The sequence below is a fragment of the Girardinichthys multiradiatus genome, chromosome 1 (genome assembly GCF_021462225.1).
Source record: "Girardinichthys multiradiatus isolate DD_20200921_A chromosome 1, DD_fGirMul_XY1, whole genome shotgun sequence".
Classification (NCBI taxonomy): Eukaryota; Metazoa; Chordata; class Actinopteri; order Cyprinodontiformes; family Goodeidae; genus Girardinichthys; species Girardinichthys multiradiatus.
This window is the reverse complement of record NC_061794.1, coordinates 16,525,874-16,549,172: the sequence shown is the minus strand read 5'-3', so window position 1 is coordinate 16,549,172 and position 23,299 is coordinate 16,525,874. Positions and strand designations below refer to the sequence as shown.

Here is a 23,299-nt window from a genome sequence, read left to right as displayed (position 1 = left end):
ACTCATTAATATAAAGTGTTTTTTTATATATTGTTTTAAAACGGTTGTATGAAGGATGAGCTGTTATCTAATTCAGATAATAGTGTTAGAAATTAGGCAACACTGATTCACATTTTCATATAATGATGGTACATTTGTTTTTAATTTTAACAGGTCCCATTAAGATACTGTACCTTAAATAAATATTCACATTGTGTAATGCCACACCACATACTTCAATGTATTTTATTGGGATTTTATTTGATAGGCACTAAAAAATAACACTGGATTGCAAAGGGGAATGAAAATGAAACATGGTGTCAAAATGTTTCCAAACAGAAATGAGAAAACTGGGGCGAGTACTTGTATTCCTTTACACTGATACCCCTAGCTAAAATCCAGGGCAAACAACTGCTTTTAAAAATTGCCGTAAATGAGTCCACCTTTGTCATTTACTCTCAGGATAGATCTAGCTGTTCTGTGAAGGCCTCAGATGTTTGTTAGAGAACATCAGAGAACCAACAGCATCACTAAGCCCAAGGAACACAGCAGACAAGTCAGGGAGAAGGTTATTCAATTCAATTCAAAAATACTTTATTAATCCCAAAGGAAAATTAAATGTTGTTGTAGCTCATATTATGAAGGTTTCCTCAAAGAGCCGTTGTAGATGCTGATGGCTGTGGGCAGGAAGGATCTCCTGTAGCGCTCCGTCTTACAGCAGATCTGAAGAAGCCTCTGACTGAAGACACTCTGTTGTTGTAGGACAGTCTCATGAAGAGGATGCTCAGGGTTCTCCGTAATGTTCTTCATTTTATGAAGAATCTGTCTTTCCACAATTATCTCCAGAGGTTCTAGAGGAGTCCCCAGAACAGAGCCAGCCTTCTTTAACAGCTTGTTGAGCTTTTTTAAGTCCCTGGCTCTGATGCTGCTTCCCCAGGAGATGATGGTAGAAGAGATCACACTCTCCACAACAGACTTATAGAAGATATGCAGCATCTTGCTGCAAACACCAAAGGACCTAAGCTTCCTCAAGAAGTACAGTCTGCTCTGTCCTTTCTTGTAGATGGCTTCACAGTTGCATCTCCACTCTAGTCTGTTGTCCAGGTGAACACCGAGGTATTTATACTCCTCCACCACCTCCACTTCTTCTCCCATGATAGAAATTGTTTTTGACTTATTCCTGTTTCTCTTAAAATCTACAATCATCTTCTTTGTTTTAGTCACGTTCAAAATGAGATGATTGTTTCCACACCATGCCACAAAGCGGTCCACCACCTTCCTGTACTCAGCTTCTTATCCATCTCTGATCCACCCCACAACTGCAGAATCATCCGAGTATTTCTGCAGATGACAGGAGTCTGTCTTGTACTGGAAGTCTGAGGTGTACAGAGTGAAAAGGAATGGTGAGAGTACAGTCCCCTGTGGTGCTCCTGTGCTGCTGACTACCTGGTTAGACTCACAACCCTTCAGTCTCACAAACTGTGGTCTGTTTGTCAGGTAGTCTTTGATCCAGGAGATTGTTGAGGCCTCCACCTGAGTCTTCTGGAGTTTCTGACAAAGCAAATCAGGTTGGATTGTATTAAATGCACTGGAGAAATCAAAGAACATGATCCTCACAGTGTTGCTGGCTTTGTCCAGATGACAATGGGTTTGTTGAAGCAGGTGTATGATGGCATCTTCAACTCCAACTCCACAGCGATAAGCAAACTGAAGGGGTTCCTGATAGTTTATTGTTTGCTTACTCAGGTGGGCCAACAGGAGTCTCTCTAGGACCTTCATGATGTGAGATGTCAGGGCAACAGGTCTATAGTCATTGAGGACTGATGGGTGAGTTTTCTTTGGTACCGGAACAAGTCAGGAGATCTTCCACAACACCGGAACCTTCTTCTGGGCCAGGCTAAGGTTGAAGAGGTGCTGCAGAATCCCACAGAGCTGCTCTGCACAGGCCTTCAGGACTCTAGGGCTGACATGATCTGGACCTGCAGCCTTATTCCTATTCAGTCTCTCCAGTTGTCTCTTCACCTGACTTCTTGAGACACACAGGTGGAAGGGGGAAGCAAAGGAAGCATCAGCATCTTCTGATATGGTTGAAGGCAAACATGTAGAAGCAGAAGGGTCTAGGGCTGAGGTGGAAGATAAAAAATGTGAGGTGTTACTGGACAGCTGTGAGTCCTGTGGGTCAAAGGAAGATGGAATGTCTGTTTGGCTGTGAGCAGGAGAGGAGGATGCGAAGCTGGTTTCTGAACTGAACCTATTGAAGAATGTGTTCAGTTCATTGGCTCTGTCCAGACCTCCATTGGTCTCATCATCCTTCTGCTTGAAGCCCGTGATCTTCTTCATCCCTGTCCACACATCTCTTGATATTGTTTTGCTGGAGCTTGCTCTCCAGTTTCTTCTTGTACACCTCCTTGCTGTCTCTTATCTTAACTTTAAGTTGCTTCTGTATACTTCTCAACAATTCTCGGTGTCCCTCTCTGAAGGCTCTTTTTTTCTTGTTAAGCAGGTCCTTCAGGTCACTGGTGATCCAGGGTTTGTTATTGGGGAAGCATCTCACGGTTCTGGTGGGGATGATGTTATCCACACAGAAGTTTATATAATCGGTTACACATTCAGTCAAGGCATTGATGTCCTCTACATGTGGCTGGAACAGTGCATCCCAGTCTGTAGCCTCAAAGCAACCTTGCAGAGCTTCTTCAGCTTCCGGTGACCATTTTCTCACAGTCCTCTTTATTACAGGTTGCCTCTGAACAAGTGGCTTATATTTTGAGCAGAGAAAAACAAGATTGTTATCTGATTTGCCTAGAGGAGGTCTTGCTGTAGAGATGTATGAGTCCTTGGCATTTGCATAAAACAAATCCATCGTTTTGTTTTCTCTGGTAGAGCAGCTGACAAATTGTTGAAACGTATGGAGAGGTTTAAAGCACCGTTGGGTTTATAGAACAATATTACTAACTTTAAAGACGTAACTAAGCATTGTTTAATCCATCATCCTAAAATAACCGACAGTGGCACTACCGCAAACCTACCAAGAACGAGGCCCTCCACCTAAACAGACATATTAGCCAGAGAAGCAGTGGAAACAGACAACATGAAAACATAGTGGTGACAGCATCATGCCATGGGAATGCTTTATTTCAGCAGGGACAGGGATGATGATTGGAGCTAAATATCTAGGAAGAAAACCTGTCAGAGGCAGCAAAAGACTGAGATTCGCCTTCTAACAGGACATCAACACAAAGCCAGAGCTACAATGGAATGGTTCAAATAAAAGCATATTCATGTGTTTGAATGGCCCAGTCAAAGCCCAGAATCAATTTTATTTTTGTTCAAATGCTCATCATTCATACAGCGATCTGAGAATTGGACACTGTGGATGGATTGGAGTCTAGACTCGATCTAGACGTCAAGCTTGTGGGCCTGAATCCAAATGGATGCCACACTTTTCAGATTTTTAATTGGTAAAAATCCTAATTTTCCTTTCGTTGCACAATTATGGACTGCTTTGTCTTGGTCTATTACATACAATTCAAATAAAAAATATTGATGTGGTGCTGATGTGACAAAATATGTAAACCTTGGATTTTGGGGTATGAATATTTCTCCTGCCTGAGAATCCAGTTACATGGTTCCATTGCTGAGATTTAGGCATCGTTGTTGGATGGACGCAGTACGTTTCCATGCATTTTGCTCATTTGTAGTACTGGTTTTGATCAGTGGTCATTTTGTTATACAGTTAAGCTCCAAATTTTTCACGCGCCTTGTTGATTTCATTCAACTAAGACGTTTGCTCCTGATAAGACTGTCATCTCGCCTAGGGCAATAAAACAATGTTAAAGGAGTATAAACTTGTATGCTTGTGTCACTTTAGTGTGTTGATTGATCTGCTTCTTGCTGTTAAATTGTCTTTTGTTCAACCCCCAGAGGTTTTCTGGTGCCTGTTGCTTTTTTAAAATGTGTTTAATTCCTTCTTTTAAACCTGTGTGGTATTTGTCTGCTTTTACTGGTGAATGAGAGAATAAGAAATGATACACAGCACACTCATATTAGCAGTGACTGATGTCCAACATAACATTGAGCGCAATCCTCTGTCAGTACAGTTTGTGTCCTATAAATTAGAAATTTATAATTTCAGTAAATGAAACACATTTAACATATTTCATCGTTTGACTGAGGGGACACAAACGAGGGCATGAATAACTTTATTACCTTTTTAATCTGCTGATATTTAGGTTTTTCCTACAAGCACAAAGTTGTGTCAGGTCCACTTGTGATATCAAGGACAGGTGACTGTGGTACAGAGACCATCTGGTTGTGGTAAACTGCTTTATTTCTCGTGGGAAACGTTCATCTTTCTGCCCAGCTAATTCTCCGAATGTACTCTTCTTCTCTGTTAATTAGAAACGTCTGAGCGCCTTATGATGGATGATGTGAGACAGGTGTGACCAACAGAGCGAAACGGGACAACTCCCATCAGGTCCGTCTGGGTTTCATCCTGGAAAGTCCGGAGGATTCAGAGGAGCACCTGATCCTCTCTGGAGACCTCGAAGAGGAAGGTGAGGGTGAGATGGGAGGAGAAGAACTGTTTGCTTGTTCTTTGATTCAATGCCACCCATTAATCCTGCACTTTAGATGTATGTCTTAGTTATAGGCTTTGCAGTAAAGAATTGTGCATATGTTGTTTTATTTGTTTGTTTTTTTTTGAATAAATGGTTTTCAATACAAAAGTACAAGTATTGTTTTAAAAATGGATCCAAAACATTCCACATTTTGTCTAGTTACAAACACAAATTTCCAATTTACTTTATTGGATTTTATTTAATAGACCAACAAAAAGTAGCATATCATTGTGTGTGTGAGTGGAGATTGAAAGCATACATAGTTTCCCAGTATTATTTACAAAGAAATCTGAAAGTGTTGTGTAAATTTGCACTTAGCCTACGAGAGTCCGTAGTTTGTTAGAACCACCTTTCGCTCCAGTTACAGCTGCATGTCCGTTAGGGTATGTCTCTACCAGCTTTGCACATCTAGAGACTAAAATCTTCTTTTGTTTTGTTTGCAGTTAACATTTCGTAAGATAACCCAAGCTCAGTTAGACTTAATGGACACCGTCTCTGAACTTACATTTTCAAGTCTTCCTCCTGATTTTCATGTTGATTTAGGTCTGGTCTTTGACTGGGCCAGTCTAAGACATGGAAATGTTGTGATATAAACCATTCCATTGTAGCTCTGGCTGTATGTTTAGGGTTCCAGTCCTGCCAGCAGGCTTTCTTCCAGGATTGTCCTGTATTTAGCTTCAGTCATCTTCCCATTAGTCTTGACCAGCTTCATTGTCTCTGCTGTAGAAAAGCATCCCCACAGCATAATGCTGCCACCACCATTCCTCAATTTGAGAATTGTATATCCAGGATGATGTGCAGTGTTAGCTTGGTGCTGTGCAAAAGGTCTTACATGTAGGCCAAAAAGTTCCATGTTGGTCTCATCGGACCAGAGCACCTTCCCGTACGTTTACTGTGAGCTCTGCATGGCTTGCGGAAAACTTTAAATGGGAGTTATGGCTTTCTTTTTGACACTCTTCAATAAAGGCAAGCTTTGCGGACTGTGTGACAAATAGTTGTCCTGTCAGGAAATTCTCCCACCTGAGCAGTGGATTACTGCAGCCTCTCTAGAGGTTCCATGGACCTCTCAGCTGCCACCCTAGTGCTCTCCTGGCCAGTCACGTCTTGGCAGGTTTGAACATAACTCTGAGATGTTCCAAGCATTGGATATTGTTTTAAAACCTAACCCTGCTTTAACCTTCCTTATCCTTGGCCTGTCTGCTGTGCTACTTGGTCTTCATGATGCCATTTGTTTATTAATAAACCTCAGAGGCCTTCACAGAACAGCTACATCAGAGCGTGTAAAATAAACACCGGTAGACTGTATTTAACTGTTTAGGTGACCTCTGAAGGAAATTAGTTACTCTGGACCTTATTTAGATGAGTAAAGGGAGCTGAGTACAAATGAATGCAACACTTTTCACTTTCACAATTTCACACTACTTTGTGTCTATCACATGAAAACCATGGTTGACCATGAAGCATGTCATAGTTACATGCACACTTCTACAAGGCGCTGTAGGTTTACTCTCCATGTAGTTTGTGTGCGATCAGAAATAAATTAAAATGACCAAATATGGCTAAGTTGAACACATTTAAAGGATTTGGGTAACAAGTGTTAATTTATGTACATTATCCCTTCTGAACAAACATTTTTAGGTGTTGAATTTGTTAAATTGTTTCTTCCCCTCTCATATTTTACTCACACCCCCCCTTTTCCAAAGACCTGTAGTGTTTAACCCATGGTGGTGTTTCCTGTTTCTTAAAAGTGTTTGCAGTTAGTCTTTTTCCAGCGCTGTGGAGGAATTTTGGCCCAGTCGTTTTTGCAGAATCGTTGTGAATCTGCCACATTGGAGGGTTTTCGAGCATGAACGGCCTTTTTAAGGTCCTGCCACAACATCTCAATACAATTCAGGTCAGAATTTTGACTAGGCCACGCTAAAGTCTTAATTTTGTTTTTCTTTAACCATTGAGAGGTGGGCTTATTGGTGTCTTTTTGATCATTGTTGTGCTGCAGAACCCAAGTTTGTTGGACATTCTCTTTTAAGTCTTCCAGGTCCTGAAGCAGCAAAACAGCCTCAGACCATCGCATTACCACATTTTACCATTTGTATGAGCTTTTTCTGAATTGTTATTTTAACGCCAGATCTAATGAGAGACACCTCGAAAACGTTCAGCTTTTGTCTCATCAGTCCAGAGTATTGGAGATCATCAAGATGGTTTCAGGAAAAAGTGAGATGAGCCTTATTTTGCTCAGCAGTGGTTTTCATCTTTGAGACCATGCATGCCATTTTTACCCAGTCTTTCTTATGGGGGAGGCATGAACTCTGACATTAGCTGAGGAAAGTGAGGCCTGCTGTTCTTTGGATGTTGTGGGGTCTTTTGTGACCTCTTGGATCAGTTGCCGCTGCGCTCTTGGGGAAGGTTCACCACTGTTACATGTTTCGCTATTTGTGGATAATTCCTCACTATGGTTCGCTGGAGTCCCAAAGTTTTAGAAATGGCTTTATACCCTTTTCCAGACTGGTAGATCTCCGTTACATGTCACACGTGTTCCTGAATTTCTTTGAATCTTGGCATGATGTCTAGCTTTTGAGGATCTTTTGTTCTACTTCACTTGGTCAGGCAGGCCCTGTAAGTGATTTGATTGAGAACTGGTGTGGCAGTAATCAGGCCCAGGTGTGGCTAGAGGAAGTGAACTCAAATGTAATAAACCAATTATGTTTTAACAGGGGGAGCAATTACTTTTAACACAGGGCCATATAGATTAGATTTTTCTCCCTTAAAACTGAATTTTGTTTGCTTGTGTTAAATTTGTTTGAAACACTTAATTGTGACAAACATGCAAAAAAATAAAATCAGGACGGGGGCAAACACTTTCATCCCACTGTATTTCACCACCGCTTGCCTGACTTTATGTCCTCCCAGTCTGAACCGATAGCAAAAACATTTCATTGCAAACCAAGTTGAGCAGAACCGTTCACCACATGCTGAAACTTTTCATCCCTCGCAGACTGTTTCTTACTGCAAGCTGCAGCAAGTCTTTCTGGGATAAAAGCCTCCTTCCTGGTAATGAGATCCCAGTAGCCCTTACCTGCTGATAAACTGCCTCTTCACTCTTCACTGCATAGGCAGCTTAAGCATATTCTTACAAGCATGTTGCTTCTTCCTCAGCTCGTTTAGTCAGTTATACGCAGACTGACTGATATAGAAATTACACTATTTACTGGAATAAAAACAACACTTCATTTTGTCAACATTTTAAATGCACAAAAAAACAAAGGTGAAAAACACTGAGGCCTTTTAATCAGTTTTTTTGCTTTAAAATAGACAACATGGAGACATTTCATTACATCAGGAGTGAATTTCCCTCCCCATTCAACTCGATCATACATGCACTGATTGATAATGCTAATTTCTCAATCAGTATACACATGCATACACACACAGACACACCTCTACAGTAACACAATGCATAGATGACACTGGAAGGAAGACAAACGTATCTCTGGAAGAGAACTGATTATTTAGTCTAATGTGAATCAGACATCAGCTGCATGGAGAACAGGATTCGAAGCAGGTCTTGCAGCCGCTTGTAGTGTCATATGCTGGACTATCTCTCCACCCGAGTGTTCCCCTCTTCTCAAAAGAGACGTTTCTCGTAACTGTGGGAAAGAAACAGTCAGAAGGAGAGATCACACGACATGTCGAGTGTCCACAATAGAGGCACCAAGGGGAAGTCAAACTGGAGGCTTGTGTGATTGTGGTATAGACATGAAACTAACTAATTTTTTGGACAATGGAATATGAAACCAAGTAAACACATGTTGAAAGCAGAGTGGAAAATACCAGTTTGTGGGAGTTTATGTACCTGTGTAGACTGTGGACTCCACCCTCCATCTGAGCTGATGCTGTTCTCTTTTCAAATTTCAGATCTCCACAGTACATCAGGGCTCTAAAAAGGACAAAAACGAGCTCTTACACCAACAGATGTTGACACCATGAAAGCTAAGCCTCAAACTGTATCTCAGCTCATCATTACTTTTCTATATCACTGTGAAAGTGTGGACATTAAAATCATCCTGCCTCTTTAACACCAAAGGATGATCGCTTTGGTTTAGCTTTACCTGAGCTGCGTGAGGCTTTTCGCACCGATGTCTTGGCAGGAGTGCTGAATGCCAGCCAGCAGGTAGGGGACAAACTTGTGGATGGAGCCTTTATCCTGCACAGCTCCAGAGACGCCTTGAGCAACTTTGATCTTGTCACTCTCACTGTGAAGGAAGAGATGGAAAACTGAGTGTTGGTTAGGTGAGTTTGGTAGGGTCAGTTTTGTTTGAATAAATAAGTCAGTAACATTTATTCATTTTTCAAATCTCCCTTCTTCTGCTTGGTGTCTGTAACAGCAGTCAGGGTGAGAGGTGAGTTGGTCTAATTCATTTCACTAGATGTATCGGACTATCCTGCACTCATGAATAGGAAACTATACCATCTTCATTCTTGAGTTTTGCATAATCAGGACATTAAAATGATCTGGTCTGACCTCTAGTCCACAAATGTCACCATATTATTGTTTATTTTACAGAACATGTTTGATCAGTCTGGACTTTAACTTGACCGTTGCAACACCTTTATTCTTGTGTTTTTCAGTCATACTGTTGATTGCCATTGGATACATTGCCTCACATCTATCTTCTGAGGAGTTTGTTATGCAGAGTCATGACAGCATGGGGCTTGGGATACAACACAAGCCAAATCATCCACCCTTCAGCTGGCACAAGAAATCTGGGCCGACATGTTTGGTTTGCACTGTGCATTATAGCCACAAATCTCCGCTGCAATCTTCTTTTTAGAGAGAAGAGTTCCTGTGAAACCTTTTCCAAACAAGTCGGAGAGTTTTGGCAATTATTTTGAGAATAGCACCGTCCTAAATGTCCTTGCTGTTGGCCCACCATGTCTACTGACTGGGAATCTGTATCATTGGGTAGACCTTTTTTTTGTACACCTTTCCAGATTCATGGGCAGAAATAGTTGCTTGTGTGAGGTTATTGCATGTGACGTTCCCAGAAACTCTGGCTCTTACAGAGGTGGTTCTCATTGCCATTTATGCATCTTACTTGAATTGGTTTTGGTTTAGTCCTGATCAGTTTAGCCCTTCCATTGAAAGAGGATGTGCCTTTAACCACGACTGTATTAAGGTGATGTGCACATTTTCCCAAAACTCCTTCCTGCAAACTTCAGCTTTTTAAAGTAAAGTTCCTGGAAAAATGTACCAACATTTGCATTAAAAAAGGCATTTCCTAAAATGTCTGCCACTCTTTTCTAGCAGGCTCATCAGTCTTTGCCACAGGACACTGACGTCTAGAGACCACTGAAAATGAAATGAGGAAGAGGTGTTGAAAGCTGCAGAAAAAAAAAGGTTATGGCAGGAGACGGTGTATGTGAAATGTTGTTGGGGTGTTGGTATTAAATCTGGTGTGTATACCTGAAGTATCTGGTCTGAGAGCCAAGGTTTTTGTCCATGGCGTCCAGGGAGCCCATGCCGCGGTATTTCTTCAGCCGGATCCCATCAGAAAATAAATACTCACCAGGAGCTTCACTGGTGGCAGCCAGCAGAGAACCCATCATTACTGCACACCCAAAAAAAACAAAAACGTATTTATTGATGAACTGAAATTAAGTTTCTGATGTCAATCTATTTAAAAATAGACAATCTACGCCAAGTCTTTAGTTTCATTTTAAATTGAAGTGACATTTTTTACCCTAATTTGCAACAGGTTACTGGAGAGTGGTATTTGTACAAATTAAAACCAGAGATGCAAAACTTACTGAATATCAATATGGCATTGATCCAAAAACCTGATGCTGAATTGACTAAAAAAAAAAAAATGTTTTATATTCAACAGTGATATCTTGGTTTCCTAATCTAAACTACATCACTCCCTGTTAAGCAGATAAAAAGGCTCCAACTTTCATATTCCTACAAATCTCAAAATATAGTGTACCACTTCTAACTGCCAACTTTGTTCATTCCTTGAATCATTTCTTTCACACTTAGGTCTATTGCTATATGTAAATACATCTAAATATGACTGAACTGACTTCATGTATAAAACTTCAATATTTTAAGTGTTTACTCCATCCTCCTCACCTGTGGATGCCCCCAGAGCCAGGGCTTTGGCGATGTGCCCAACAGTCTGGATGCCACCATCAGCTATGACAGGTACACCAAAACGCCTGGCGTACTCGGAAACTTTATAAACAGCGGTGGCCTGAGGTCTGCCGCATGCCAGCACTGAAGAGACAGAGACGCAGCAGGAGTCAACATGGAGCTGAGAAGGATTACAAGTTTAACTCTGGTTTTAGAGCTGTACCATTCACATCATCTGTTCAAAGTCTGATCTCCTCAGCTTTTATAGTTCTGCTAAAGTAAAACCAAACAATTCATGTACAATGGTTAGATTTGGTGTAAATTGAGTTCTGAATACATGCAGGAAGTGATAGAACTCAGTAATGCACAGAGTGAATGAAAACACAAGCTGGTAACGTGCTTCTTCATGTTTGTTACACGAGAGAATGAGGAAGTTAAACTTGCCACATCAGCACAAAAATATCAAACTGCTTCCAAAATTCTCAATTAGACTCATCTGCCAGCATTAAGCTCAATACAGAAAGCCACTAGATTTCAGAAACACTGGAAGTTTCAACTGATCAATCTGTATGAAGAAAGAGGAACAGCAAAACACCGACAGTAATGTTATTCACATTCCACCCTGTTTATATTCTGTGTGATATCCAGTGTGTTCAACAGCCATTAGGTAAAAAAAAGTTCCTTCTCTAATTTACAATCAAATATTTGATTAAAACAGACCAGTGTTTCATTACTAGTAGTAGAAATGCTTCCTTTGCCATCATAGAAGACTCACATTAGTTAACTGTTTAGGGAGCAACTCTTTATATTCACATTCTTCTTCCTGTTTAGAAAAAAAAAAAAAAACATCAAATCAGGAATGAAATAAAGGATGAAGATTTAGCTCCCCAGGCTGCACAGAGCAGTGGGCTCACGCGTTTACAGCCATGTTGGATGTCTTCAAAAGTTAGGAGGACCTTCTTACATCTGCTCTTTTTACAACCAAGTTACAAGACACGCTGTAGATAATCTGATGTAAGGACAATGTGTCAGTTATAATGTCTGGATTAAAACTACGGTACTCTTCCATTTCCGAGTTCGAAGGCAGCTACAGCAGCTGTATTCCATCTTTCACCTTTGAGGATCTACGACATCCCAGAAGGTTAGTGAAGTTGGTGGACGAAGAACACAAGTCATTCTGGGTGATTAATAGATTAATATGGAGACAGGAGCAAACAAACCCCCAAAACCCCAGCCGTTAAAACCTACAACCAAGCCTACAGCAACAGATGCAAAGCTGTTACCAGAGATGCACCAATCAGAGATTCTGTGGCTGTTTTGTAAATCTGAACTGCTTAGCCAGATTTTGCTTTAAGAACTATACATGTTTTGTCTTTTTTTCTGGTTCAACTGAACATTTAAATACAGTTTATAAGTAAAATAAAAACCATGACATCTAAAAACTTAAGATATGCTACAGTTTTCAGGAGTTTTTACTGTAAAACAAGTTTAATTTACTGTAGTGTTAGATTAAATAATTTACTGTAACTGTACAGGACCTGTCATGATCCATCAGTAATGGAAGAAAGTATTTTACAGCTCTTCACTAATATTTGGAAACAGACAAAATAGAAAACACCACAATTTGTGTGGTTAGTTGGCATTAGTTGCATATTCCATGTAAATTAGGTGTCTTAACTGTGAGAATTACAAAAGATTGCCAATATTTCCTGCATGTCCCATGGTGAACAAAATTGGACTTGCTAAAAGGATGAAAAAAGCACGTTTTCTGTATACCTTCAACTTCCTGTCGTTTGTTGAAGCCACCTGAATAAACAGCTTATAGGCTTGTCAAAAAAAATCTCTTCTAAAAGCTTCTTACACCTTTAGTTATGCCTCCAACTTTGTTTTTTAAATTACTCCCTTATTTGAATACAGCTAATTTCATGTCTTGTTGTTCCTATAGTTCCAACTTTTGCACTGAAGACAGTTTTTTTCTGATATGGTCTGTTTAATGATTAGAAAAAGGATTGTTTATTTCCCTAACTGGCCTATCGCTGGTGAAGGGTAAAAATCGGCCAATTCCAGTCACCGGCCGATTTCTCAGCGCATCTCTAGATGTTGCCCAATCAGTGCAGCAAGGCTGTGAAGTGGGAGGGACACGTAATAGTGGATCCAATCAAGGCTCAGCACAAGCCAGTAGGAGAAACTTACTGGAGTATCCTGTAATAGCGGTTGGGGTTTTGGGGCTGTGGAGCTTTATAGCTGGTGGTACACTGAGGGGAGCTGAACATGGACATAAATACAGACACAAGCACATGGAACACAGCAGGGGTGGGAAGTGCAAGGAGAAACAGGGGTCAAAAATAGAGGGACAAGAAGAAGGTAAAGGATCAAAAAAAAAAAAAAAACATGAAAAGAAAAAGCAGTTGTGTTCAAGAAAGTCACAACTATGGTTAAAAAGAACAGAAACATACAAATTACTTGTGTTTTAATTCAAATATACCTGATTCCAAAATCTACTTTCAAGGCTCTTTGGAAAATGGAACAACACTAACTAAACAACTATCAATAATATGACGATATGATCAGACAATAATATTTACAGTAGTGATGAAGAAGTAAACTCTGCTTTCAATCCAGATTTAAGTCATTTCTAACATAGGGTGTACTTTTTTTTTTACAGTGACTGTACCTACTATAATGTAGGTACAGTCACTGACCAACAGCACCAAATTCCTAACAGTAAAAATACAAACTGATCTCCAAATGGCTGCAACTTGTTTACTTCCATCCATCACCTCTATAACAGCCAACAACTGGGACCAGAGCTCAGTAAAAACTGAAAAGATGTAAAAAAATATATATATTTTACACCCATCTTGGAGGTAGGATTATTTTCTCATTAAAAACCTTCTTCACTCCCACAAACTGAAATGCAACATCAGAATCAAACAGAGAGAAACATGAGATCAGAAACAGCAGCGCTTTGTGTTTCCTGAGTTTGGCCGTCAGTTAACTCACCTTCCTGCGTGATACAGATGGAGCCACTGCCCATCCCAACTCTCAGTGCATCTACGCCCGCATCAATGAGGTTCTTGGCCTGAGCTGCGGTCACCACTGCCACAGACAGGGGGAGACAGAGGACATTTTTAGAACTCAATCAGAGCTTAATTAAACACAGAAGTTCTTGATGTCTTTCTTGTCAAAGCTAAAGACAAATATACACTGCTCAAAACAATTAAAGGAACAATTCTTAATCAAAGTATAATATACAGTTAGGTAAACTTCTAGCATATTGATCTGGTCAGTTAAATAGTAGACGGGGTTGTTAATCAGCTGGGTTGTTAGTTAAATTAACAACAGGCGCACTAAAGGGGCGACAAAGAGACAAACCCTAAAACAGGAATGGTTTTGCAGGTGGAGGCCAGATATTTTCCCCTCTTTTTTGACTGCTTTTTAGTACTTTTGCATTTGACCAGAGTCAGTGTCACCACTGGTAGCATGAGGTGATACCTGGACCCTACGGAGGTTGCACAGGCATGATGGGTTTGGTGGTGGGTCAGTGTTGGTCTGGGGAGGCCTATCCATGGAGGGACAGACAAACGATTACACCCTGACTGCAATTAGGTCTCAACATGAAACCCTTAGACCCATGGTATGACCCTTCACTGGTGCAGTGGGTACTGGGTTCCTACTGGAGCATGGTCATGTCCCACCTCATGTGGCAAAAGTATGCAGGCAGTTCCTGGAGGATGAAAGAATTGATACCACTGACTGGCCTCCGAGCTCCCCTGACCTAAATCCAATATAACATCTCTGGGACATCATGTTTAGGTACATCTGGCGTGACAAGTTTGCATCTCACTGTCCAGGAGCTCAGTGATTCCTTGGTCAGGACTTAGGAGGAGATGCTTCAGGACACCATCTGTCTTCTCAGGCGTGCATATAAGCACATAGAGCCCATAAAAACTACTGAGTACCATTTTGAGTTGCTGCAGTGACATTTCAGCAAATTGGACTAGCCTGCTGCATCAGTTTCTCAGGTTAAATTTATCAGTGACTTCAGATAAAACCATCTGTGGGTTGATAATTTTCATCAAATGATGTGGCATCCTTCTGTTCCCAACACATTAACCATTACATATCAGTATCCAGCATGACTTTTTTTTTTTTTTCCCAAATGAGATCTGATGTCTTAGTGTTTTTATTTATTTAGAGCAGTGTAGGATTTATGCTTCCTCTACAACAACAATCCAAATTACCATTCCACAACTTTTATTTGGGAAGCAGAGATAAAGAAAATTAGTTTTTCAGTTTAGGTCACACTTGTACATATCAATGTATACATTTAGCTGTGTGTGGTTACCATTGCCTCCAATAACTTGTAAGGTGGGGTACTTGTCTTTAATATATTTGATCATGTTAATCTGGAAGATCGAGTTGCCCTGAGACGAGTCCTGTTGACAGAGAAACACACTGAGTTTATTGCAGATATTTGCATGTGTGTATAGATGGAATCAATGAATGGTAGGACACAAAGAAGGAAGAAAGTTCGGGGACAAGGGAAGAAAGAAGGAAGGGAAAAAAGGAAGAGGAAAAAGGAAGTCAATTGAGGTAGGACACAGAAGGATGGACACAATGAAGAACTTGAAGTATGACACAAGAAACAAAAGAGGGGCGAAGAACAAGACCATAAAAACAAAGGAAGAAGGATACAAGTGAATAAGGACAAATAGAAAGCATGTAAGAAACAAGGAAGAAGATAGGGAAGTGGAAGAAAGAAAGGACGGACAATACTGAAATTAAATTCCATAGTTTTCCAGACCAGGACTAGAAATATAACCAGTTTGTTTTTTCTGTAAAAACTAAACACACTCTTCCCTCCTTCCAAACTACCAGTAGAAATAAAAGTACTCACCAGTACAACTACATCCACCCCACTCTGAACCAGCAGGTCCAGTCTGTACTTGTCGTCATTGTGAGTACCGATGGCGGCGCCACACAGCAGCTGTTTACGAGAGTCTTTGGAGGCCAGAGGGAAGTCCCGGTTCTTCTTCAAGTCTGTACGTGCAATGATGGCCACCAGGGAGCCCTCCTCATTCACTATGGGAAGTTTACCTGCAGGAGGTACCAGTGAGGAAAAAAAAACAAGCACATCAGGTTGGAATAATTTTACTTTGACTGAATTCAAAAGAATCAAGTTCTGCAGAACTTGCTATTTTCATCACCTTTTTTGCTCCTCTGGAGGATTTCATTTGCTGCTTTCAATGTCACTCCTGCAGGGGCAACCACTAGATCCTCTTGCTTGGTCATCACCTGTCATGGTAGTAATAACAGGTCATCCTCCACATTCTGGGGTTCATTTTGCTGTGTCAAACTAACAAATGCCTTATTCTTAAATCGGGGCTTTACAGCAGTATTTTTCTTTCCATGCAAATTATTATTCATTCAGGTCATAATGATCTTTAACAGAAACCAGCAGACTTTTTTCTGTTTTATAAGGACATTTTACTTCTTAGAACTAAGTGGCTTAACCAATAGGTATTTTTCAGTGTAAAACGTTGTTATTGCAACAAGCAAGTTGTTAACCCACTCAAGCATCATGTGCACTATTCAGGTCACATGACTTATTTACCAAGAAGCTGAAGTACAAGTGACTATGATCCATTTTGCCTCGGGGCTTCTGAATCAACGCATCCTGGTGGACTACATCACACAGAGTTCAGCCTAGATGGGTTCATTATTGGCATCTAGAGACTTTAATATGTAGCACAAATCCTGTCAGATTAAAAAGTGTCGGTAAGCTTCGATTTTTAAGTCACACCACAGATCGTCTACTGTCTTTAGGTCTGCACTTTGTCTAGGCCACTCTAACAAGCAGGTATGATTTGATCCAGCTCTGGCTGTATGTTTACAAGTGTTGTCCTCTTGAAGGGCAAACCTCTTTCCCCCAACTTCCCCATATTTAGCACAATCGAGGTTCTATGTTCCTGCTGAAGAGAAGCTTTCCCACATCATGATGCTGCCGCTGCCATGGTCTACGTTTAGGATGGAGTTTGGAAAACTGCAAATGGCATTTTAATAGATTTCTTCTTGCTGCTCTTCAATAAAAGAAAAGTAGGTTTACAGAGTGAAAGACTAATAGTTGACCTTTCAACAAAATCTGAGCTGCTGATCTCCAGACTTACCATGAGCCTCTTAGCTGTCCTCCATTAAGAATGATCTTTCAGACCAGGCTGTGTATTGGCAGGTTAGCCATGCTTCTTCCATTTTCAAATGAATAACTGAACTGTTTGAACAGTGCACTGTGAGATATTCAAACCTTATCCGGCTTTAAGCTTCTCCCTGACCGGTCTGCTGTGTTCTTTGGTCTCCAAGATGCTGTTTGTTCAATAATGTTCTCTAACAAACTTCTGAGGCTTCAACAGCACAGCTGGATTTGAACTGATGTTAAATTACACACAGTGAACACCATTACTAACTAGGTGACTTAGATACACACGTGGACAAAATAGTTGGTACCCCTCGGTTATTAAAAGAAAAACCCACAATGGTCACAGAAATAACTTGAATCTGACAAAGGTAATAATGAATAAAAATTCTATGAAAATGAACAAATTAACTTAATATTTTGTTGCACAGCCTTTTGAGGCAATCACTGCAATCAAACGATTCCTTTAACTGTCAATGAGATTTCTGCACCTCTCAACAGGTATTTTGGACCCACTCCTCATGAGCAAAATGCTCCAGTTGTCTCAGGTTTGAAGAGTGCCTTTTCCAGACGGCATGTTTCAGCTCCTTCCAAAGATGCTCAATAGGATTTAGGTCAGGGTTCATAGAAGGCCACTTCAGAATAGTTCAATGTTTTCCTCTTAGCCATTCTTGGGTGTTTTTATCTGTGTGTTTTGGGTCATTATCTTGTTGCAAGATCTATGACCTGCAACTGAGACCAAGCTTTCTGACACTGGGCAGCACATTTCTCTCTAGAATCCCTTGATAGTCTTGAGATTTCATTATACCTTCACAGATTCAAGACACCCTGTGCCAGATGCAGCAAAGCAGCCCCAGAACATAACAGAGCCTCCTCCATGTTTCACAGTAGGGACGGTTTTCTTTTCTTCATATGCTTCATTTTTCTGTCTGCGAACATAGAGCTGATGTGCGTTGCAAAAAAGTTCCAATTTTTGTCTCATCTGTCCGTAGGACATTCTCCCAGCAGCTTTGTGGCTTGTCAACATGTAGTTTGGCAAATTCCAGTCTGGCTTTTTTATGATTTGTTTTCAACAATGGTCTCCTTGGTCGTCTCCCATTAAGTCCACTTTGCCTCAAACAACATCGGATGGTGCGATCTGACACTGATGTTCCTTGAGCTTGAAGTTCACCTTTAATCTCTTAAGAAGTTTTTCTGGGGTCTTTTGTTACCGTTCGTATTATCCATCTCTTTGTTTTGTCATCAATTTTCCTCCTGCGGCCACGTCCAGGGAGGTTGGCTACAGTCCCATGGATCTTAAATTTCTGAATAATATGTGCAACTGTAGTCACAGGAACATGGAGCTGCTTGGAGATGGTCTTATAACCTTTACCTTTTACATGCTTGTCTATAATTTTCTTTCTAATCTCCAGAGACAATCTTTTCCTTCGCTTCCTCTGGTCCAATGTTTGGTGACATGGTACAAACCATGTCACCAAACAGCACAGTGACTACCTGTAGCCCTATATATAGGCCCACTGACTGATTACAAGAATGTAGACACCTGTGATGCTAATTAATGGACACACCTTGATTTAAAATGTCCCTTTGGTCACATTATTTTCAGGGGTACCATCATTTTTGTCCTGGCCTGTTTCATGAGTTTATTTTTTTTAATAATTCTGTTGAAGCATGTTTGAAAAGCAATGTCTGACTTTCATTTGTTCATTTTCATAGAATTTTTATTCATTGTTACCTTTGTCAGATTCAAGTTATTTTGTCCACGTGTGTAATTGGTGGCACTAGATTTCATTTAGGGTTATCTGAGTAAAGGGGACATCCTACAAATGAAAGCCACACTTTTCAGTTTTCTTTGGAAATATTTTAGAAAACAATAGATCATTTCACTCCCACTTAATAACTCTGCATTAGTCAGTGGTAGTCTATCACATCCGTTTCCAATGAAATGTTTTTGTAAAGGGACAAAAACGCTCAAGGAGTATGAATAGCCTAGCAAGGCACTGTAACAACCACAAGACAGTTAAATGATTAAACAATGAAAAAGTGCCCAAAATAGCCACTGAGCCCAATAATAGTAAAACACTTTCAGATCTTGAACTGTAAAAACTACTTGGTTGACAAATGACAAAAAGTCAAACTGGTTTCTGCTTAAACGGTTACCTTTAAAATAGTGATCATGCCCTTTAATCCAGTTTTAAGATGACTCACCTCACTTAGTGGCAAGTTATGGTCCTCTTCCTTCAGGAAATCAATATCTCTGGAAGAGATGATGCCCACCAGCTTGCCGCCCATTTTGCCGTTGTCTGTGATGGGGATGCCACAGAAGCCGTGGCGCGCCTTGGCCTGGAAGACATCCCGCACTCGCTCGCTGGGGCTCATAACCACAGGGTCTGTAATGAAGCCCTGCTCATATCGCTGGAGGGACGGAGGAGGTGAGGAAAACCAGCAATTGGGATGTAGAAGAATAGGGGGCAGCAGAAAGAGCAACAAAGGGAATACAAAGCAATCACTGACTACGTTACAACTGGGAGACAAGCAACGCAGAGGAAAAACTGCTCTAAAGGATCTACAGACAACAATACTGCAACCAGAAAGCAGGACAGCCATGTAAAAAGACAGTGAGGTGATGAAAATGGAAATAGACACATAAAAAAGACAGACAGTAGCCCAGATTGAAAGAAGTCATTATATTGATAGAAGAAATGCAACCGATACAGCAAAAGAAGAACAGTGCAAATACCGCACAGTTGTTATCAGTACCTTGACTTTGCGAACTTCATTCGCCTGGAACTCTGGAGTACAGTTGTGATGGATGAAGCCAATGCCCCCTGTTAACTAACACAAAAATAACAAACAAGTGTGTGAGTAAACATGACTGCAGCCTAAAGAACGCTGTGTTTCTGTGATACTCACCGCCATGGCAATAGCCATGTTGGCCTCAGTTACTGTGTCCATAGGGGTGGACACCAACGGGGTCTTCATGGTGATCTGCTTGGTGAGTGCTGATGTCAAGTCCTGAATTAAAGACACACATAAAAATTATTCAGTTTAGCCTTTAAATCCGTGTCAGGTAACAGGTCTAAACTTAGCCACTTCACTTTAGGTGTCCTGTTACTCAGCCATGGGTCAGACACAAAATCAACAGTAGGTGGTGTTCTTCTATAGTGGAGGACAAATTTAAACTAAATGTTTAAATCCTCTAAACATAATTAAGAGCAATTTTAAGAGTTTTTTTTCTCCTGTTTCTGCCAGGTTTTGATCCATTCAAGATGTTAACACCCAATTATTCTTAATACGTCCAATAATGAGAAGAGATTGCTCCTGTTATTGCTTTCTTGTCAAACTTACATGCTTCACATGAAATACATTTTAGTATCAGACAAAGATAACCTGCATAAATACAAAAAACAGTTTATAATTAATTTCATTCATTCAGGGTAAAAAATGTCCAAACTCTGCACTGTGTGACAAGGTTGTGCCACCATTTCTGGCCACAAAGTAGGATTTTGGCACATGAATGGCCTGTTTAAGATCATGTCAAGGGATCTAAATCAGACTTTGACTGGGCCACTCCAAAACCTTCAGCTTTTTGAGCCATTCAGAAGTGGTCATGTAGGTGTGCTTCGGATCATTGTCCTACTGCTTAACTCAAGTGTGCCTCAACTGAGGGTCAGACATTCCCCTACAGGATTTTCCTCCAGGGACCAAGATTGATGGTTCCATCAGTTACAGCAAGTCATCCAGGTCCCGAGGCAGCAATGCAGTCCCAGACCATCACACTACCACCACCGTGTTTGTCTGCAAAGTTGAGTGGGGGCCTTTGTTTTCCTTTTAGTCAGGAGCTGTTTATATCCTGCCCAGTCTCTTTCTTATTGCTGTATCATAAACTCTGACCTTTACTGCAACCGGCAGGGCTTTAGATGTTGCTCTGGGTTCTTTTTGTGACCTCCTGAATGGGTCATGGATGCGCTGGTAGGCTGGCCACTCATGGGAAGATTCACCAATGTTCCATGCTTTCTTCATTTGTGGATAATGGCTCTCACTTTGGTTTACTAGTGCCGATACCTTAGAAATGGCTGTTTAGCCCTAGGTTCTATTTAAGTAATTGTATAGATCTGGTAGTAATCAGGTCTGGGTGGTGATGACAAAATTGAACACGGTTTCCCAAAAAAATGTGATTGATCACAATTAATTCCTTATTTAACAAAGAAAGGGGTCATTCCCTTTTCACGGTAAGGTCAAGTTGTTTTTGGATCGTTTTTCCCCCTTAATAAAGGATATCACCATTTAAATGTGCTTATTGTGTTTACTCTGGTTGTCTTTGTCAGATATGAGCCACTTTCTTACAGCCATATAAACTGAAGACTCGATGTTCAGTCAGATGATTAACAAAACACATCTGTCTGGATCTTTACTCACTACTTGGTCAGCTGTAAAGTCGATGTAGCCAGGTAGAATCAGGAAGTCACTGAGGAATAGAAAGAATATCTGGTTAATGTTTATCCATCTTAACACAGCTTTAAACCCCATCATCTTCTTAAACAAAGAACTGATTTATAAGCTAAGAATTTACACACTAAACTGGTTAAACAATGTAAAGGTTATGGCTAACACCAGCTGCTTCAACATGCCCAGCCACTTTGCACAATGAAGACTGTGAAAAAGATCTTTAAAAAACACATCTGTTCATGTCATTCAAGTTCAGAGTTCCTACATATTTTCATGTCAAAATTCAGACATTTCGAGACTAACATAAGTTTATTCTGAAAGTGTGGCTTATTTTCCAGTGATCAGGCTTTAAATATGACAGAAGGCTGAAGGATGGATTAACAAAAGAAGGGATAACTGGCAAACTGGCCAGATAAATGGATAGAAGGATAGACTCATTGATGACATTTTAGAAAACACGATAGAGAATACAGTCTGGAATTACAAATATTTTTTCCACACTACTTTGTTCCATTGTATCCAGACCAGGAAAATGCGTCCATAGAGCTTCACGTTCTCCAGACCCTTAAGGAACCCTACATAGACTAAGCCACTCTAGATGAATCAAAAACCTAATCAAACAAATTGTTGTGAGTAGGTTCAAGTCATGACATGAACTTCTTTCTCTAGCTCCTCCGTTTCTGAGGAGTGTGACTCACTAGTTTGCAAAGACCAGTCAGGCAAGAAAGTAAAACTAAAAACAGGTCATAAAGAAAGCGACAGCCAGTAAGCAAACCAGTATGGCTCTGCACCCAGGGCATCCTTATAATCAGAGGGCGGTTTGAACAAAAACAATAAAAGGAGTCAGTTGTCAGATGTGCCCAGGAGGTGTTTTTTATTTAACTGCATGCCCGATGAATAGGGAATGTTGTGCACAGGGTAAACACTGCAAAGAAAAAATGGCTGAAAAAAGTTTTCGATTCATAGCTTCTGACTGGGCTCCAAATGAAGAGTTATTTCACTGTTTTGAATACTCTGGACTGCATTCAAGCATCTCATATTCAAATTGTAAAATACTTTAACTGATTAAACCAGGACTGAGTTCTGCTACAATGAACATTGAAACGTTTGCCATTTGATCTAGTTGTAAAAACACCCAGATCGTAGCATTTCAATGCTTTATTAGGATTACCATAAAGGGAGCCATACATTCATCCACTGTATGCTACTGTAACCAGAGTTATAAAGCATATTTACAACAAATGATAAACTAGAAAAGAACTAAACATCCAACAGTCATCTGTAAAGTTGCTGTTTAATCGTTAAAGTTTAGCTGATTTACCAAACACGTTATTCTGATGTCGTTAACTTCAAGATTGACAACATGACATTTTCTCAATAAATCTCCATTCCCCAAAGATGATCACATCAATTTTAATCCCAAATTATTGCTATCTTTATATTCTTTTTTTAATAGTGTGTTTACTTGTATGTGAGTCCGTCTCCACAGTTGAACAGTTGTTGTCCGGTCAACCCGTCCTCCGGTACGTAACTGGTCTGCCCGCTGATCAGGTAGTCCGCCATGGTCCAAATCTCCAAACCAAGAAACCACCTTAACAAAAGCCTCAGGTGTTGAGGGGTCACAGAAACTCAACACGGGCAGCACACACGCTGGCCAACAACACAGATCCAGAACTTTCTTCCCTCCTGTCGTGAGTGGAGCTGCCTCCGTTAAGCTAGCGGTCCAACCTTCTTCCAGCAGCTGTGATTTCTCCTTTTGTCTGTGTGTCTTTAACAATTTAAACTAACCAGAAATGTGGAGTGTGTAAAACGATCTTTTCTCAGGCCTCCCCGTCTCCCGTGGCCTGCAGCGCATGTTCAGTTTGCACGTGCGGCACTGCTTCCGGTAGCGTCATCGCGTCCGGATCCGCCCCCTCATTTATTTTGCTAAAAGAA

The 23,299-nt window shown here is 40.6% G+C and overlaps 1 protein-coding gene and 2 long non-coding RNA genes across 3 annotated transcripts in view; 2 read left to right on the top strand and 1 right to left on the bottom strand.

Annotated features, from left to right (window-relative positions):
* Positions 1-8,695, top strand: part of LOC124866557 — a 19,128-nt gene extending 10,433 nt beyond the window's left edge. Inside the window, exons 2-3 of the long non-coding RNA XR_007037857.1 lie at positions 4,378-4,532; positions 8,508-8,695. This is a non-coding gene — a long non-coding RNA (uncharacterized LOC124866557). The remainder of the gene's footprint in view (positions 1-4,377; positions 4,533-8,507) is intronic.
* Positions 7,859-23,299, bottom strand: impdh2 (IMP (inosine 5'-monophosphate) dehydrogenase 2). The gene is made up of 15 exons (XM_047362374.1): positions 23,153-23,299; positions 22,830-22,936; positions 21,335-21,383; positions 19,829-19,930; positions 19,676-19,750; positions 19,124-19,330; positions 15,933-16,020; positions 15,623-15,822; positions 15,071-15,161; positions 13,726-13,821; positions 10,723-10,866; positions 10,057-10,201; positions 8,702-8,845; positions 8,446-8,529; positions 7,859-8,239 (listed from the first exon to the last, which is right to left on the bottom strand). The coding sequence occupies exons 2-15, from the start codon at positions 22,925-22,927 to the stop codon at positions 8,218-8,220; spliced, it is 1,545 nt and encodes a 514-aa protein (XP_047218330.1). The 5' UTR covers positions 22,928-22,936; positions 23,153-23,299; the 3' UTR covers positions 7,859-8,217.
* LOC124866550 lies at positions 8,758-10,061 on the top strand. The gene is made up of 3 exons (XR_007037853.1): positions 8,758-8,882; positions 8,978-8,992; positions 9,222-10,061. It is a non-coding gene; the product is annotated as an uncharacterized LOC124866550 (long non-coding RNA).